Genomic DNA, 17,081 nt, shown 5'->3' on the forward strand with positions numbered 1-17,081 from the left:
TAATCTCTAGTAGGGCATGGGAAATAAAGAAGCAAGAAACCTAGACAACTTCAGGACTTTGAGTAATTAGTTGCCTCTGCTGGTGGAGTTACAAGATGCACTGAAAATTAAAGCAATTACAGGTCTTGAAAGGCGTAGTTGACCCAAGATTTCCTTCTGAATTCCATTAGTTACATGCTTACCCTCCTGGGTCCCAGAGAAGGCTAGAGAATTACCACAGTGAATGGTAAAACTCTGCTTCCTCCTGTACTCAGCTTATACTCCACCCCCATCCCTATCCAGCTTTCCCGCACAAGAGATTGGAGGATTCATCTCAGGGCAAATGAAAGCCTTGAGAAAAGACTGACAGCTACTTGGAGTTTAGGTCCCCCCCCCCCAATATAATGACAAAGTTGCTCTCCAATGAATTACTTTATATTCTGATTCATCTGTAGAAAATAGACAGTAGGGCCTCTCTGGTGGCGCAGGGGGTTAAACATTGCATTGTAAAGCAATCCGCAGCCTCTGCAGCACGTGTTCCATCCCTAGCTGGCCAGAGAGAAACCCACATGGCGAGGCAGACCTCTCCCCTCAGCAGTGTATTTCATCAGTCTGCTTGTTCTGTTCCCCACTCTGTCTCTGGTGGATCCTCTCACCCCCTGCATCTCTGGCCTGTATCCCAGATCTTGTATGCATAGATAAATAAATCTTTAAAAAAAAGAAAATAGACAATAGTCACCCCCATTTTCTGATTAGAACTTTTTATCTCCCTGTTATATGTAAATCAGCAGCCACAGAAATGTGAGCGTGGTCTCAAATATGAGATGAATGAAACAAATAACTTATATTTAATAGCTTCACAGAGCTAGGAGAAGAACTTGCAGCCAATAAACAAAAATAGGAGGCTGTTAAATAATACAGAATCAAAAAAAGTCTTGGAAATTGAAAATATGACTGAAAGAATTAAAAAACTTAAAGTTGAACCAAAAGACTTAAGAGGAAGAAATTATCAAAGAAATAAAGCAAGAAAATTTTCTTGATGTGAAGTACATGAAATCTCAGTACTTTGAACAATAAATAAAAATAATCCAGAGCAACTTACAAGGGCTCCTTGTCATGCAATTTTGGAATACTTTTGAGAAAATTCAGAGAGGGAGGGAGAAAGGGAGAAAGGAAGAGAGGGAGATATGAGTAGTAGAGCGACATGATCATTGGATGGCGGGTAATTTATAAGGACTCTTGTTAATTATGTAATTATCATTTAAGCATCAGGAGGGAGAGAAAGTGGGGGGGAGGAAGAGAAAGAGAGGAAGCAAAGAGAAAATGAGAGAAGAATCTGGACATAGCTTTCTCATTTCTTCAGTTACTGGAAAAAGCAGATGATAGCGAATACTTTCAAAATTCTCAGTACAACGATTTCCAACCTAGAATACTATTTCCAGAATAGCTATCATACAGTTGAATGTCTTTCACCAACGTGAGAGAGTAATTCAAAAGTAAGGAACAAATAAGATCTAGGAAGAAATAAACAAGTGACGGGCAGAAAGAAAATTAAACAAATGAAAAGAGAAAATTGCTAGCTAAAAATACCAACTGTACAAGGAAATGTAATCAAAGTACACAATGTAGTTCAACTGGGAATAATATTTATATGGTCTTAATAATATAAACCCTCAATATTTATTTGACAAACAAATAGATAATATTTCTATATTGAAATATGAGTAGTAGAGTGACATGCTTTATTTGGATGGAGGGTAATTTACAAGGACTCTTGTTAGTTATGTAACTGTCATTTAAGCATCAGGAGGACTGGAGTTTGCTTTGTTCACTGTGAATTGATAGTGCCCAGAACAATGGCTGGCATGTAGTAGATCTTCAATAAATATTTTTTGAATGAGTGAAACTTCCATGTAAAGAATATTACTCCTAGGAAATTTGTAAAGAAGAACATATTTCTTTGTAAAAATCAAGTAAAGATTTCTTTGTTAAGTTAAAATAAATAAAAATGAACTTTAAGCTATAGCATATGGCATCTGCTTCTCTCTAAAATTTTAAGACTAGCATTGTCAAAATTTTAAAGTAATTACCTAAAATAGTTAAACTGAGCATCAAAATATTTGAGGCAATTTAAAAATGAAAGATGTTCCTGGGAAACAATTCTCTGTAAATCCTTATGCTAGTTAGTTTGATTGGATGTGCCCTGAAGCTCAGAACAGTTCCAGGGAAATCAAAATGTAATTTTCTCAGTTTGGAAAACAAATTATTTTATTGACTTTTTCTTTCACTCAGATAATATAGGATGGGATGAGAGAATGGCTCTGTTTTTCTTTTCAAGCTGGTGGACTTCTGAGGGAAGCTTTCAATACTTCCTCTCACATTAGATCCAGAATACCGATTCCTTTTATTAAATCAAAAGAGTTGCATTTTGGATTGGAGATCTGCTTTTCTATCTAATGGATCTAAATTGGGTCTACAGCCCAGTTCCACTTGGCTGCGAATTTACTGCTGACTCTTACGGGAATGCAGCCTTGTAACTGTTCATTCATCCTCTCCCTCACGCCCTTCGTTGAACATTCGCTGTGCACCTACTATACTCAGACACTGGGCAAAGATACCACTAGGAGAGGAATATTAGGCCAAATAATTCTGGGTGCTCAGAGATAAAATGACTGGTCCCATGGGGCACTAGAAAGATATTCAACACTCAGGATTTAAGTATATTTTTGTCCAGATTGGTCTCCGGAAGGGGTGAGCACTCTCGTCTCAAAGCTCAGGGATCTGAGTTCCCAAGGCCTTTTCAGAAACATCTCCTGACTTCAAATGGGCACAAATACTTTCAAACTGTCAGAAAGTATTCTGACAGTTGTCCACGCAGCTCCATGCCTTGGGCAAATAGGGCTGAGCCAGAGGATGGTGCCTGGGTCTCTGGAGAGGAAGCCAACTCACCAGCCCCCAGCATCCAGGTTAGAAACTCGCTATACCCCTTCCCCTCCCAGTACTTACTTTCTAGTCTTTGGGAAGGCTAAATCCCAACACAGTCCTGGTCCCTTTACCACACAGTGCACTACTGCTACTTCCTCCACACTGGGGCCCTGGGGATCCAGAGTTTGGCATTGCGAACATTCTCTAGTCCCTCCCCCTGCCCAACTCCAACGCTGGCCCAGTGATTCCTACACCTTTGCAGTCTGCAGCCCTTTTCCCTGGCCAGAATCGTGAAGAGACACAAGTCTCCCCTCGTACTCGCAGGACTTCGGGAGGAAGAGCCCCCTGGGCGTTCAGTTTGGGTTTCCCTCGTTCGAGCTAAAAGTCAGCCCAAAAATTGGGGCGCAGAGATACTTTTCCATTGCTATAGAGGAGTTCCTTACAGAGGACAGCTTCCTGGTAAGTGATTACAAAGGTCCTGGAAGTTCTCCTGCCCTGCTTCCGGTCCGTTCCAGGTGCCACGCGATGTTCCCGAGGGTGGGGTGGGGGTCGGGTCCTGGGGACGAGGTCCCTGTGCACTCTGCGTGCCCGCGTAGGAGGCCGGGGGTGGGGATCTGCCCTGTCGGTAGTCTTTGGAGGGTGTTATCTGAGTTCCAATTGCCCACGTGCTGGAGGCACAGCCTGTACTCGCCCTCAAGTAGATCGTGCCACAGAAAATACGAAGACTTAGACGTCCCCCGAGCTCCTTTCTGAACTTCAGAGGCAATAGGCACCAGCCCCGGGGATCCCACGAGCTTCTGAATTCTCTCCTCGCCTTGCACCCCAGGAAGAGCCTTCTCGAGCTCTGGAGGAGATGGCTGGCACCTTCGTCGCAGGGCTTGTTCGAGGCCCGGAGGGTGGGCGGTTTCTCTCCATACTTCCCCACTCCCCCCAACTCCAGCCCACTCTGCGCTCCTGCTCCTTCAACCACAGTTGGGTTCTTCTCCCGACACTACGGTGCGCAGCGCCGACTCCCAGAACCCGACTTTGCTTAAGAGAAAAAGAAGCGGCTGAGTTCCTGTGCATGGAGGTGTGTGCGTGTGTGTATGTACTTGTGTATGTGTGGGGGCGCCCTGGGGGTGGGGGGCACTGTAACCCCTGAGTCTATAAAAGTGCCTGTTTCTCAGGGCAGAAACACGTGGGGGTGCGTTCGGGTCTGGGCGAGGCTGGCGGGCGTGGGTGCGCGAGAACTCTTCTGCGAACAGTTGGCGAGGGCGTGGACGCTGCAGTGGGCGCGGCGTCTTGGGGAAGGCGGGTGCGCGCGTGCGAAGGGCGGAGCGCCTGGCTGGGCTCCAGAAGTGAGTGCGGGACGCGCGCCCCGCGGCAAGTGTGAGTGCGCACACCGCGCGTCTGCAGTGGCGAGGGGTGTGAGGGGTGTATGTGTGTGTGTGTGTGTGTAAGTCCGAAGGCTGACCTTTGGGCTTGCGCACCAGCTCTCCTTCGCGGGTCGGCGCTGGACCCTGGCCAGCTTAGCAATCAAGCTGTTCTCCCAGAGAAGAGGGCGGGGATCTGGGGAGAGGCAGGTCGGGCACCCGCAGTCCCCTTCCCGCAGCGTGGCAAACAGGAGCCAGAGGCGTTGGGCAGCTGCGTAAATCAAATCAGTGGAGGGTGCCCCTTTGGATGGGGGGATTTGGAACCCGAAGTTGAGGATGGGGCGTTTGAATGGATGCCTAGCCCCTGTGCAGGCAGTACCAGTTAAACCCCTTCTGCGACCCTCTCCTCCACTTCTGCTCCTCCCAGAGGAAAGAGGCGAGGAGATTTGGCTGCCAGATTGGAAGCCAAACAACTTTGCAGTCCCTGGAAGCAGGCGCCGGGAGGGAAGGTTTTGATGCGGGGTGGGTGGGGGAGATGTGGAGACAGAATACCATGTGAACTGCCAAAGGCAGCAACCTTTCAAGGCCTCTCTCCCCCACATACCCCTCCATCGCGGTGGGTTATTTCACCTGAGATCCCTTTAGAAACCAGGACTACTGTCAACTTCTCGAGGGTCCCGAACTGGCATGGCAGAAGAGTGTAGGAGCCTGGAGAAAGTGCGAGAACCTCTGGCCCCATGTACAGTCCGTTGTTCCAAACTCTTCCCGACTTGCTCCCACTTTCTGGACGTCGAAGGCCCTCCACCCTCTCCCAGCCTTCCAACTCTCCAAGCAATGACCTCATTGCAAATGACAGCCGGGAGCGGACGGCTCCCCTCCCTAGTGACTCGGTGCGGGGAGCAAGATAAATGACGCAATCGGAACTGGTTGGATCCTGGCCACTTTGGATTGGCCGCGCCGACTCGTGGGGACCCCCCTCCCGCCCTCACTGGAATAAGAGCAGAGAGCTCCGCGGAGCAGACGCCCACAACAGGCGTTGTGTCCAAACGGGTGGACCCGCGGCACGCTCTTCTGAAACTCGAGTAGCCAGGTGAGGAACTTTTTACTCTGCTTTGGAATAGTTTTGGCAGTTTATTTCATTTGCCTGCCTGCCTGTCTTGCTTCTCACAGCCATTCCGACTCACCTGCAGCCAGGTGCTCCTAGCTCCCTGTCCCGCTCGGGAGAAGGTGGATGGTTGGGACTATCAGCAACTTTACTCTCAATTAGCTCCAGTGGGTGCTAACAAGCACCCTCGGTCTTCATTTGGGCGCTATAAAGTGCCTGCGGCCCGCGTTGGTGCCGGTGGGAGCGCAGCATCCTACCAGAGTTTGGTCTGGGCGTGCCCTGCGCAGTCTGTGTCCTCATGGATCACGCTTGGTTCCTTGGACCTGGATCCCTGAGCCTTCGCGGTTGGCGCCTCCAGCCCGTGAGCATCCCTGGGACGTGGCTGCGAACCCGGGGCAGTGCAGCGGCGGTGCTAGCGCCCGGCATCTGTCGCTCAGCAGAGGCTGAACTCCTTTGGGCAGAGCCCAGAGACCCTCATAACCGGCTCCTAGAATTTATCCCCAAATCCATCCCCACAGGCTGACGTTAGGGTTCCTGTCCATTTTACCCTTCCTAACTTCCCTGCACGTTTTGGCCCGAGGTGTAGACCAGAGGAAGGGAGTCCTAGATTTCTCAGTCCCTGAGAAGACAGGTGCAGTGGGAGAGCAAGGACAAAAGGGTGGGTCCGTGTCTGGTGTCCGCAGAGGGCAAAAGATGTGGCTCTATTGTATGCATGCGCATCTGTGTGGCTTTTCCCTAACTTCCCACTGAGCTGAAGCAGCCTTCCTGCCCCGCCTCCAAACCCCAGGACACTTGTTCCTGCTCCACCAGGCTGCAAAGTATCTTTTGATATTCACATCAGTCCGTTCTGCACAAGAACAGAACTCGGGAGGCTTGAGGAGGTGGGGCAACTTGCCTGAGGTCAGAAGGCCTTTGTGGCAGAACCGGTACTGGAACCCAGGTCTGTGCGCTCTGGAAGGTGCTTGATCTAGGTGGAGAAGTAACATCGTTCTCCCTTTACAGAGAGGCATCATGGGCTTCGGAAAGTCCTCCCCCTTCCTGGCTTTCAGCATCTTGGTCCTGTGCCAAGCAAGCAGTCTCCAGGCTGCGCCATTCAGGTGAGAGAGCCTGAAGCCCGGAGAGCACTCCCCTTCCACTGCCCCTGGGGTCAAGCAGTTCTGTAACTTTAATATTCCAGCATCGTGAGGGACACTCTAGGGAGGATGCTGTCCATGAGCCCTGGGGCCGGGAGTCAGGGAGGCCACATTTTCAGGGAAAGTCACGGAGAACTGGAAACCTGGCTGGGGAGGAGGTAGAAGTGGGGCTCAGAACCTGTTGGATTTGCTTCCCCTCTTCAGGACGGCTTTGGAGAGCCTCCCAGACCCGGCTTCACTCAGTGAGAAAGAGGGGCGCCTCCTGCTGGCTGCACTGGTGAAGGCCTATGTGCAGAGGAAGACCAATGAGCTGGAGGATGAGCAGGAGACTGAGGGCTCCAGGTAAGGCTCCTCACTCCTCACGTAGGAGTGGCCATAGTGGACATAGTCCACAGTAGGAGTGGACATAGTCCAGAAAGGTAGGAAAAACAGCATTTGCTCAGGAGTACAGCAGACTGGCCTTCACCAGGACCTGAGACTCTGCCTCCGTCAGGGTCCTTGGAAGAGGTCCAGGTACAGCTGGAGGGACTGTGGCTAGACATGAACATGATCCACTTCTGAAAGATATTAGGAAAAGAAATGTGGAGACGTGGACTCACTCAGGGACTTGGTGTTGCCCTACGGAGAAGTCCTCCCAGCATTGGCTGAATTAGTACTGGAAAGCATGGATCCAGGGGATGGACCCAGCATATCTTGGGATGTTCTAGAAATTTAATGTGTGTGTGTTGTTCTCCCACACCTGCAAGGGACCTTCATTTTTCATTTGCAAGGTGAAGCCACAGGCCGTGCAGGGGGTGGGCTCAAGGAGAGCAGTGTCTGAGGTAGGTGTGGGGACCTTTGGCTGTGCAGGATGATGTAGATGTGCATGTTGCCACGGTGCTGAGGGAACACCCTTGCCCAATTCTACCTCCCTGAGCACCCTGAGCTTGGAGCACATCCCAGCCCCTGGCCTGGCCCCAGCAGTGTCTGGGCAGTGGAACTTGTTGCACCTGCATCCACCCTGAGAACCTCTCTGCAGAGCACAAAGGACTGAGCAGCATGAGGAAGGCCAGAAAAGGCCACCCCCTCCCCACCACAGCCCACCCACCCTGCCCTGGCTCTGCATGCCTCCCAGTTCTCCCCATGGAGGAGGTGTGAGCTGCCCTTCTGCCTGCCCCTCCTGTCCCTGCTCAAATTGTTCCTTCTCTAGTCATACCCTCTGCATGACTGCCGGTAGCTGCATGGTATTGTCTGGCATGGTTTTCTCCCTGCAGCCTGGACGGCTCAAAGCTAAGCGGTGCAGTGGTCTGAGTACCTGTGTGCTGGGCACGTACGCCAAGGACCTGAACAACTTTCATACGTTCTCTAGCATCGGCTTTGGGCCTGAAACACCTGGCAAGAAAAGGGCCATAGCCAGAAGTTTGGAGCTGGACCACTTCCCCAATTGGGGGTGCCCCAGGATGCCAACTGAACACCTTCTGCTCCTTCCTGAGTTCCTCTCTTGCTCCCATTGGTGAACCTTAATGCATGTAGATTGCACCCTAATTGCTCTTGAAGCTGGTATTGGTAGCTTTGCTTAAGACAGAGTGTTGGGAACTGCAGGATGTAAGGAAAGAGAGCAGGAGTCAGAGAGGTTAGACATAAGAATAAGGGACATTTCTAAGACTCAGAAGATTTCATGGCGAAGTCCTCCAATTCCTGCTTCATCTCTCATGTCTTATCACTGATTGATAAACCTATTTCCTGAAAGGATTTGCTCTGTGCTGGTCATGACTCTGGTCCCTGCCCAAGATGTGAGAGTGCCCAGAGCCCAGGTAAAATTAGCTTTAGCCTCAGGGTAACTGGACACCTGTTGACAGATTTGGTGACAGGGCTTGGTAAGTGGTACCTGTGAATGAGCTCTGGCATCCAGAACAGATGTGCTGAGGAACAGGTAAGTCCCTCTGGGGGTGGGGCTGAGGGCGATGCGGCAATCGCTGTTTTCTGAATCTTCCAGGTAAGTCTTCAGAGAGTTTTAATGTCCCCATGAAGAGTGGTCTTGTCGGTGCCAAGGCTGTGGTGCAGTCTCTGTATGTACCCTGTGTGTCTTGGGGTGGGACTGGGCTTTTGCTGACCACTCCTTCCTGCTTCCAAAGGAACTGTCTCAAAGGGATGGCAAGTGCAGGGTGTCAGCATGCGCCCCACAGCTTAGAACTGGGTTTTTTTCATGAAAGTCTGTGGGCAGGGCTCCTAGCAAAGACTGCCAGATCATTTCTCCTAACAGCTTTCATAATTGCATTTAGGAGAAACGCTTTTTCTTAAGTGGCACGCAGAAGAGCTGCAATCCTCTTTATGAACATCCCAGGGGGCAGACTCCTCCCCCAGACCCCACCCTCTCACTGACCAGTTTTCTCTCTTTCCCCATCCTGCCCACCAGCGTCACTGCCCAGAAGAGGTCCTGCAACACTGCCACCTGTGTGACCCACCGGCTGGCAGGCTTGCTGAGCAGATCTGGGGGCGTGGTGAAAAGCGACTTTGTGCCCACGGATGTGGGCTCCGAAGCCTTTGGCCGTCGCCGAAGGGACCTTCAGGCCTGAGCTGCTGAATAACTCAAGGAAGAAGGTGACTGCCCTTGAGCTGTCAGATGGGAGGGAGAAGGGGGTTGGAGGTGACACCCACATTTTGAAACCCACTGGACTTGGTAGTTTCTTCGGGTCTCTTCTCTCCAATTACATTCTTCTTCCTGAGCCAGTGAGTTCTTTCTAACTCAGCTAGGCAATATAGCATTAGGATAGGCTGCAGAGATCATCGCCATCTTTCTGAGAAGAGAAATGAAAAAAAAATTGGCACATTTATAACGGGAGGGCAAAGCTTAGCCAAGGCCACTGGTTGTTAATGAACCAAGGTTCAGAAAGCACTCACCTCTTGACCAGCACTCACAGAGCCAGGTCATGGGCTGTAGTCATGATGCTACTGCTAATGTCAGCAGTGACTGTTGAATTGTTTTTCTCATCATTTGCCTTAAAAGTCTGCTGACACCTCATAGTCATAATTTATAAATGCTGTTTAAAGAAGGCCTTCCTGTTCTTTTCAGTAATAATTGTGATTATTCTGTTGACATGCTTAATTTTTTTCCTCCTCTTTCTCTTCCTCCTCCTCCTTCTACCTCTTCATTTATGTATTTTTTCTTCTCAGGTTACCATGAAGCTGAACTCACCACTTCTATTTATTTCTGTTGAGAACAACTTGGGGAGAAGGCTCCGTGGAAGATATACCTGTTTGCATCCTAATAGATACTGAATAAAAGCACCTTTGTCACTTGAAAGGAATGAAATGGAATGCAAAATAAGCTAATTCCATATTTATTGTGCATCCTTTTTATATTTGATTTTTTTTTTTTGTGCAGGAAATGTATTGACATCTCTCATCAGCTTATCTGGTAGCAAGTTGGTTCTCTGAGAGCTACCCTGTTGGTTATGCAGCTCTGCCAAACATGAGCCACTGCCTCTGTGGTCTCTGGCACACAGGGTGATGGGGATGCTATGCCTTGTCATGTAAGAACATGATGGTATTTTTGTTTAAGCCCATGTCAATATCGTGCATTTGTGAACTTCATCAAGATTAAAAACATATTTTGGATATACTTGTTTCAAAATCTTGGTGATTCATTTCTACTTGTTTTCCTAGGCAATAAAAACAATAGTGACACTTTTGAGTGCTTACTATGGGCCAGATGATGTTCCAAGACCATACTTCATGCCTACAACTCATTTATTCTTCATGACAGTTCCATGGGAGTGATACTATTCATATTTCTACTTCGCAACTGAGGAAATGGAGGCACAGAGATGTGTAACCCAAGGTCACACAGATGGTTAGTGGCAGACCTCGATTTTGGTATCTAGAGTTTATAGTTGAAACCACTGTCACTAATTGTTTCTCACAATAGCTCCTGAGGTTAACAGAGACCTGTGAGCTATTCTTTGACCTAACTACATCACATTGTAGACCCTCAGATTTTGAAAACAAGTGGAAGATTTTAAGCACACAAATAACCTATTCTTTATATACTAGAGTGAATTCCTTCTATGCAGAGTTTGGCACTGTACTAAATGTTTTGTGTCCCACCAACATTTGATGCTGAAACCTTAACTGCATAGTGGTAGTATTAGGAGGCGGGGACTGAGGGCTGCGATTATGTCATCAGGGTGAGCCTTTCATGGGTGGGATTAGTGCCCTGACAAGCAAGGCCTGGGAGAACTTCCTTACTCCCTCTCCTGTGAGTGGTTACAGTGAGAAGTCTGCTATCCATGAGGAAGTGGGCCCTCGCCAGACACTGAATCTGTGGGTGCCTTCATCTTGGACTTCCTAGCTTTCAGAACTGTAAGAAGTAAACATTTGTTGCTTCTAAGATAACTAATATGTAGTATATTTTTAGAAGATTTTTATTTTTATTTATTTATGCATATACAAACTAGGGTGTAGACCAGAAGTGGTGGTGGGGGGGGTGAGAAGATTCACCAGACACAGAGTGGGGAGTAGAACAGGCAGAGCTACTGAAATACACTGCTGAGGGGAGCAGCAGGTGAGACAGGAGAGGACTGCTGTGCCATGTGGGTCAGCTCTCTGGCAGGGGATCAAACACAGGCTGCAGCAGCTGGGGAGAGCTTCGTAGCGCTGAGACTTTAACACCTGTGCCAGCCACCAGGGAGGCCCTTAATTTGTGGTTTTTTGTTATACTGCTGAAGACATTTGGCTTCACAATGACCAATTTATAGTCAATGTTGTTACATTTATTCATCATTAACTCCCCTTCCTCCATGGTTTGATATGCTATAAATATTTCCCCATGTCTCTCTAAGCCAGAAGGATTCCTTAAACATAACCAGAATTCCATTTAACAACTAAAATAAATTATCAGTAATTACCAAATTCTTTAATATCTCATCAGTCATGGTTCAAATTCCTCAAAAATGTATGTTAGACATATCATGTATGTAATATGCTTTAAGGCTCTTCTAACCTAGAGGGAGGGCCCCTCTCATCACTTTTTTCCCTTCTTGTAATTTGTTTGTTGGAGACATTAGATCCAATAGAATTTTCCACACTGTGAAATCTCCACCACGCCCCCATGCCTCCCCACAGCAAGGTAAAATTTTATTACCTTAGGTAAAACTGTTACCAAAGTAATAGTTTTTTTTTCACTTGACTTCTACTTTTTGAAATTAATTAAGCACCATTGTTGTGCATTTTGCTAATATTTTGACAATATTGGATTTTTCCCCTTAGGTGTGGTCATTATAGCTCTCCCAACACCAATGCACCCATAGTCCTCCACCATAGTCCTTTGTGTTCCCCTGCTCCTGTTCTTATCCCTCCCACTCTATCCACCTCTGAACCTCCCCTCTTGGATGCCTCCGGTGTATGGTTAGTTTTCAAGAGTTGATGTTGAAGTTTGTCTTTTTTTGATCCTTTGTTTGGTTTCTCTATATTCCACATATAAGTGACACCATCTGGTATTTATCTTTCTTCTACTGACTTATTTCACTTAGCATAATCTCTTCCAGCTCCATCCATGCATGAGTTCATCTTTTTTGATCGATGTGTAGTATTCCATTGTGTATCTATACCATATCTTCTTGATCCATTTATCCGTTTTTGAATATTTAGGTTGTTTCCATATCTTGGCTATTGTAAATAGTGCTGCAATAAACATAGGCATGCAGGTGTCCTTTTGAATTAGTGTTTTTGTGTTCTTTGGGTAGATTTCAGATTGTAAATTTTGATGACTGCATTCCTGTGGGGACTCAAATGGTCCTCTTTATTCTGTATTTCTTGTGTGCCCTCAGATCTAGAGTGGGAGAGGGGAAAGAGAAGTAGGAGAAGACATCAGAGAATTAACGGAGAGGACAAATCAATAGGACTTTGTAGGGAATAGGAAAGACTTTGCCTTTCTATCAGTCAAGTTCTAGTTGTAAAATAGAAAGCACATTGTCATTTTAGCAGAAAGAATAAGATAAGAAATTGACTTAAGAGGTTGGCACAGAAAGGCAAAGGTGAGATTATAGACTGATGCAGCTATCTTGGAAAGTGATATGGATTTACCTTAAAAAACTAAAAATTGAAATAATCTGTGGCCCAGTTAATCCCACTTGTGGGCATCTCTCCACAGAACATGATACTATCAATACAAAAAATTATATGCAATGCTTATTGTAGCATTATTTATAATAGTTGGGACATGGAAACAACCTAAATACCCAGTGACAGAGGATGGGATCAAGAAGATGTGGTATATCCACACAATGGAATATTATTCATCCATAAGGGAAGATGAAATGTTGCTATTTACAGCAAAACAGAAAGAATTTAAGGGAATTATGTGCAATAAGGCAAGTCCAAATGACAAAGACAAATATTTTGGATGTTTATACAACAGATGATTTGACAAAGCAAAATACTATGAAAGTGAGTAGTCACTAATAAAATAGTGAGGTTTCTGGCAAGAGGGAGGAGAGAGAAAGGCCAAAGGGGTATAAAGGATGGTGGTGAGAAAAAAAGAGAAGGCAAAAGAAAACAAGTGGTAGCTGGAGATAGAAAGGGAAGGGCATGGCTACCATACACAGGCAAGAGGACAAAGGGACCTGGAGGAGGCTTCTCAGACCCCTGAGAATGGTGGAGGCTGAGGTTGCTGTCTGTGAAGGGGCACAACAAAATCATTCTTGAAATATGGGCGGGCCTCCCCGGTGGTGCAGCGGGTTGAGTGGGTTGAGCGTAGCGCTGTGAAGCTGTCCTTAGCCTCTGCAGCGTGGGTTTGATTCCCGACTGGCCAGGGAGATACCACACAGCGGACCGTCTTGTCTGTTCTGCTCCCCACTCTGTCTCTGGTGAATCCTCTTTCTCTCCCGCGCCTCTGGCCTGTACACCAGCTCTTGTATAAATAAATAAATCTTAAAAAAATAGAAATATGGGAAAACAAAATTGGAAGCTGGATCCAACATCCTTGCCTAAGTAAAGAAATCCTGTGTAATGCCAACAGAGTGAGAAATTAAAATAGGAAGGAGCAAGTGTCTTCTTCATGCCCTCTTCTCTCCTTTTAGCACCTATAACTGCCAGAAGCTAATGGGGACCTACTTGAAAAAGAAAACTGTGATTTACAGAGTGCCAGTCCCAGTATCTCTTTTAAATTTACCTGCAGAAAAGTTCATTCTTTTTGGTGTAGAGTCCTATGAGTTTTGACAAATACACTGAATTATGTAAGCATCGCAAATAAAAATACAAAACTGTTTCATCATGCCCCTAAATTCCCCCATGTCCCTTCAATCCTCAGTCACTCCAGCTACTGTTAGGGTGTCAGTCTGTATAATGGTGATTTCTCCAGAATGTCATACAACTGGAATTAATATCTAGTTTTGAGTCTGACTTCTTTTGCTTAGTGTAATACATTCAAGATTTATTCATCTTGTTGCTTCTATGAACAGTTTGGTTCTTTTCATTGCTTGCTGGGCAGTGTTATGTTGTAGGGATATATTAGGGTTGAATCCATTTACCCATTTAGGGACATGGGTTGTTTCCAGCTTTGGTATTCATGAATAGAGCTGGTATACACTTTGGGTATAAATTTTTGTGTGAAGTGTATTGGCCAAATGGAGTCCCACAGAAAATAAGTAGATGTCCTGGCCCCAGGCAACTGTCAATGTTAGCTTAGTTGGATAAAGGATCTTTGCTAGTTAAGTTAAAGATTTTAAAATGGGTGTATCCTGGAGTCTCCAAATGGAACTTCAATTTGGTGGTGTGCACTTAAAAGGGACAGAGTGAGAAAAAAGACACACAGAGAAGTGAAGTCAGAGGTATAATGTGATGTCAGTGGTATAATGTGATGTGAGAGGTATAATGTGATGCCAGAGGTATAATGCCACAACCAGAGAAGCTAAGCCACCAAGCAACCATCAGAAGCAAGAAGAGGCAATGAATGGATTCCCATCCAGGCTTTCTGGAGAGAGTGTGCCACGTCACCTAGATTTGGACTTGTGGCCTCCTGAACAATGAAGGAATAAATTTCTGTTGTTTTAAGAAGCCAAGATTGTGGTAATTTGTTACAGTATCCCTAGGAAGGCAATATAATAAATTTTCATTTATTTTGTGTAAATACGTGGCAATGGAATTACTGAGTCATTTGAAAGTGCACATATGTAATATATATATATATTTCCTAAAAAGTCTTATTCTTGCAATTACTTTTAAATCTTTGCTCATATATATTTACATTTCTGATAATTGCTACCAAACAGTCTGTCTTAAAAACAAACAGAAAACAAATATTCTGTCTTAGTATTATATATTCTGCTCATTATTGCATGTAATATAACACAGTTGTATTGCTTAACAAAGTAAACAAAAAAGTAATTACAGAAACTTTGAAAGGTCAAGATATGAAAAATGATTTCAATAAGACTGATTCAACCATTATGATTTGTTTATATTGCCTTCCTTTTATATGCATATTTTACATAGTTTTATACTAGATTACACTGCATTTTTTTTTAGAGAGACTTTTTAAGAGCAGTTTTAAGTTTACAACAAAAACTGAGAGGGACAGAGATTTCTACATATTCTCTTCCCTTGCACATGTCCAGCCTTCCTTATTATCAACATCACCCACCAGAATAGTATATATATTTTTAACCACGGATGAGCCTACATCGATGCATTATAATCACCCAAAGTCTATGGTTTATCTTAGAGTTCTCTGCTGGTGGTATACAGTTTATGGGTGTGGACATATCCATCCATCCATATCCATCCAATGAACACATATAGTGTTCATTGTCCTATAAATCTGTGCTCTGTTTGTCATTCTCCCCTCTGCTCACCTGGCAACCACTAGTTTTTTCATGGTTTTGCCTTCTTCAGAATGTCATAGAGTTGGGATCATATACTATGACATTTTCACTCAATAAGATGCATTTACTTTTATGTCTTTTAAGGCTTGATAGCTCATTTCTTGTTAGTGCTGAATAGTATTCCACTGTCTGAGTATACCAGTTTATTCAGCTATTGAAGGACAGCTTGGTGGCTTCTAAGTTTTGGCAAGTATGAACAAAACTGCTATAAACACTGTGTGCAGGTTTTTGTGGAGACAAGTGTTCAACTCCTTTGTATCAACTCCACAGAGTGCTGTTGCTGAATACTACAGTAAGAGTATGTCTAGTTTGGTAAGAAACCACCAAAAAGGTTTCCAAAGTGTCTCATAACCTTTTTGCATTCCTAACAACAATGAATGACAGTTTCTGTTGTTTCATAACTTGCCAGCATTTGCCACAATCAGGGTTTTGGATTTTGGTCATTCTAATAGGTGTGTAGTAGTATCTCCTTGTTTTAATATGCATTTTCTTGATGACATATGATAGGAAGAATATTTTCACTTGCTTAATTGAAATCTGTACATCTTTGGTGCAGTGTTTGTTATGCATAGCTTTTGGTCTATGTTTTAAGTTTCAAGACCTCTTTGTATATTTTGGAAAGCAGTCCTTTCCCAGACGTGTCTTCTACAAGTATTTTCTCTTAGCATATGACTTGCATATAAATTCTTTTGATACTGCCTTTTGCAGAGCAAAGGTTTTAATTTTGATCAAGTCCAGCTTATCAATTATTTCTCTCATGAATCATGTATTAGTGTTATCTAAAAAGGCATCATCCGACCAAAGGTCATTTAGGTTTTCTCCTGTGTTGTCATAAAGGAATTTTACATTTTGGCTTATGAGCTATTTCAGTTAATTTTTGTGAAATATTTGTGTCTAGATTCATTGTCTTATATGTGGATGTCCAGTAGTTTCAGCACCATTCATTGAAGAAACTCTTTCCTTCATTTTACTCCTTTTGCTCCTTTGTCAAAGATCCATTGGCAATATTTATGGGCTTTTCTTTCTGGGTTCTTTATTCTATTCCACTGATCTTTTGGCTGTTCCCTCTCCAACACCACGCCGTCTTGATTACTGTAGCTTTTCTTAAAAAAAAAAAAATTTTATTTATTTATGCATACAAGAACTGGGGTACAGGCCAAAGGTGCAGGGGATGAGAGGATTCACCAGAGACAGAGTGGGGAGCAGAACAGGCAGGCTGACTGAAATATACTACTGAAGGGAGCAGTGGGCAAGACAGGAGAGATCTGCTGCACCATGTGGGGGATCCAACTCATGCTGCAGAGGCTGCAGACAGCTTCACAGTGCTATGCTTAACCCCTTGTACCATCAGGGAGGCCCGATTACTGTAGCTTTATAGTAAGGCTTGAAGTCAGATAGTGTGAGTCAGTCTTCCATCTTTGTTATGCAAGATTGTATTGGTTACTCTGGCTCTTATTCTTCTCCATATAAACTTTTGTCAATACCCATATTGCAAGGTTTTGGTTGCGATTGTGTTGAACCTATAGATTATGTCAGGAAGAACTGACATATTGACAATGTCAAGTTGTCCTGTCCACAAATGTGACGTCTCTCTCCATTTATTAATTTCTTTGACTTCCTTCACCAGAGTTAATCTGTTTTCCTTATACAGACCTTATATATTTTTCATTAGGTTTTCACCTAAATGTTTCATTTGGGGGGATGCTAATATAAGCAATGTTTTGTC

The 17,081-nt window shown here is 45.0% G+C and overlaps 1 protein-coding gene across 1 annotated transcript; it reads left to right on the plus strand.

The window, feature by feature from the left end:
* The first annotated feature begins 5,690 nt into the window (after positions 1-5,690).
* On the plus strand, positions 5,691-9,782 carry LOC119254585 (calcitonin gene-related peptide 2). The gene is made up of 5 exons (XM_037521690.1): positions 5,691-5,722; positions 6,364-6,458; positions 6,699-6,836; positions 8,890-9,074; positions 9,648-9,782. The coding sequence occupies exons 2-4, from the start codon at positions 6,373-6,375 to the stop codon at positions 9,047-9,049; spliced, it is 384 nt and encodes a 127-aa protein (XP_037377587.1). The 5' UTR covers positions 5,691-5,722; positions 6,364-6,372; the 3' UTR covers positions 9,050-9,074; positions 9,648-9,782.
* The last annotated feature ends 7,299 nt before the right edge of the window (positions 9,783-17,081 follow it).

Source organism: Talpa occidentalis, unplaced genomic scaffold (genome assembly GCF_014898055.3).
Source record: "Talpa occidentalis isolate TD23 unplaced genomic scaffold, MPIMG_talOcc4v2.1 talOcc4.3, whole genome shotgun sequence".
Taxonomy (NCBI): domain Eukaryota; kingdom Metazoa; phylum Chordata; class Mammalia; order Eulipotyphla; family Talpidae; genus Talpa; species Talpa occidentalis.

Coding starts and splice junctions, on each gene's coding strand:
- LOC119254585 (XM_037521690.1), top strand. CDS start 6,373: ATGGGCTTCGGAAAGTCCTCCCCCTTCCTGGCTTTCAGCATCTTGGTC. Junction 6,459..6,698: donor CTCCAGGCTGCGCCATTCAG/GTGAGAGAGCCT, acceptor TCCCCTCTTCAG/GACGGCTTTGGAGAGCCTCC. Junction 6,837..8,889: donor CAGGAGACTGAGGGCTCCAG/GTAAGGCTCCTC, acceptor CCTGCCCACCAG/CGTCACTGCCCAGAAGAGGT.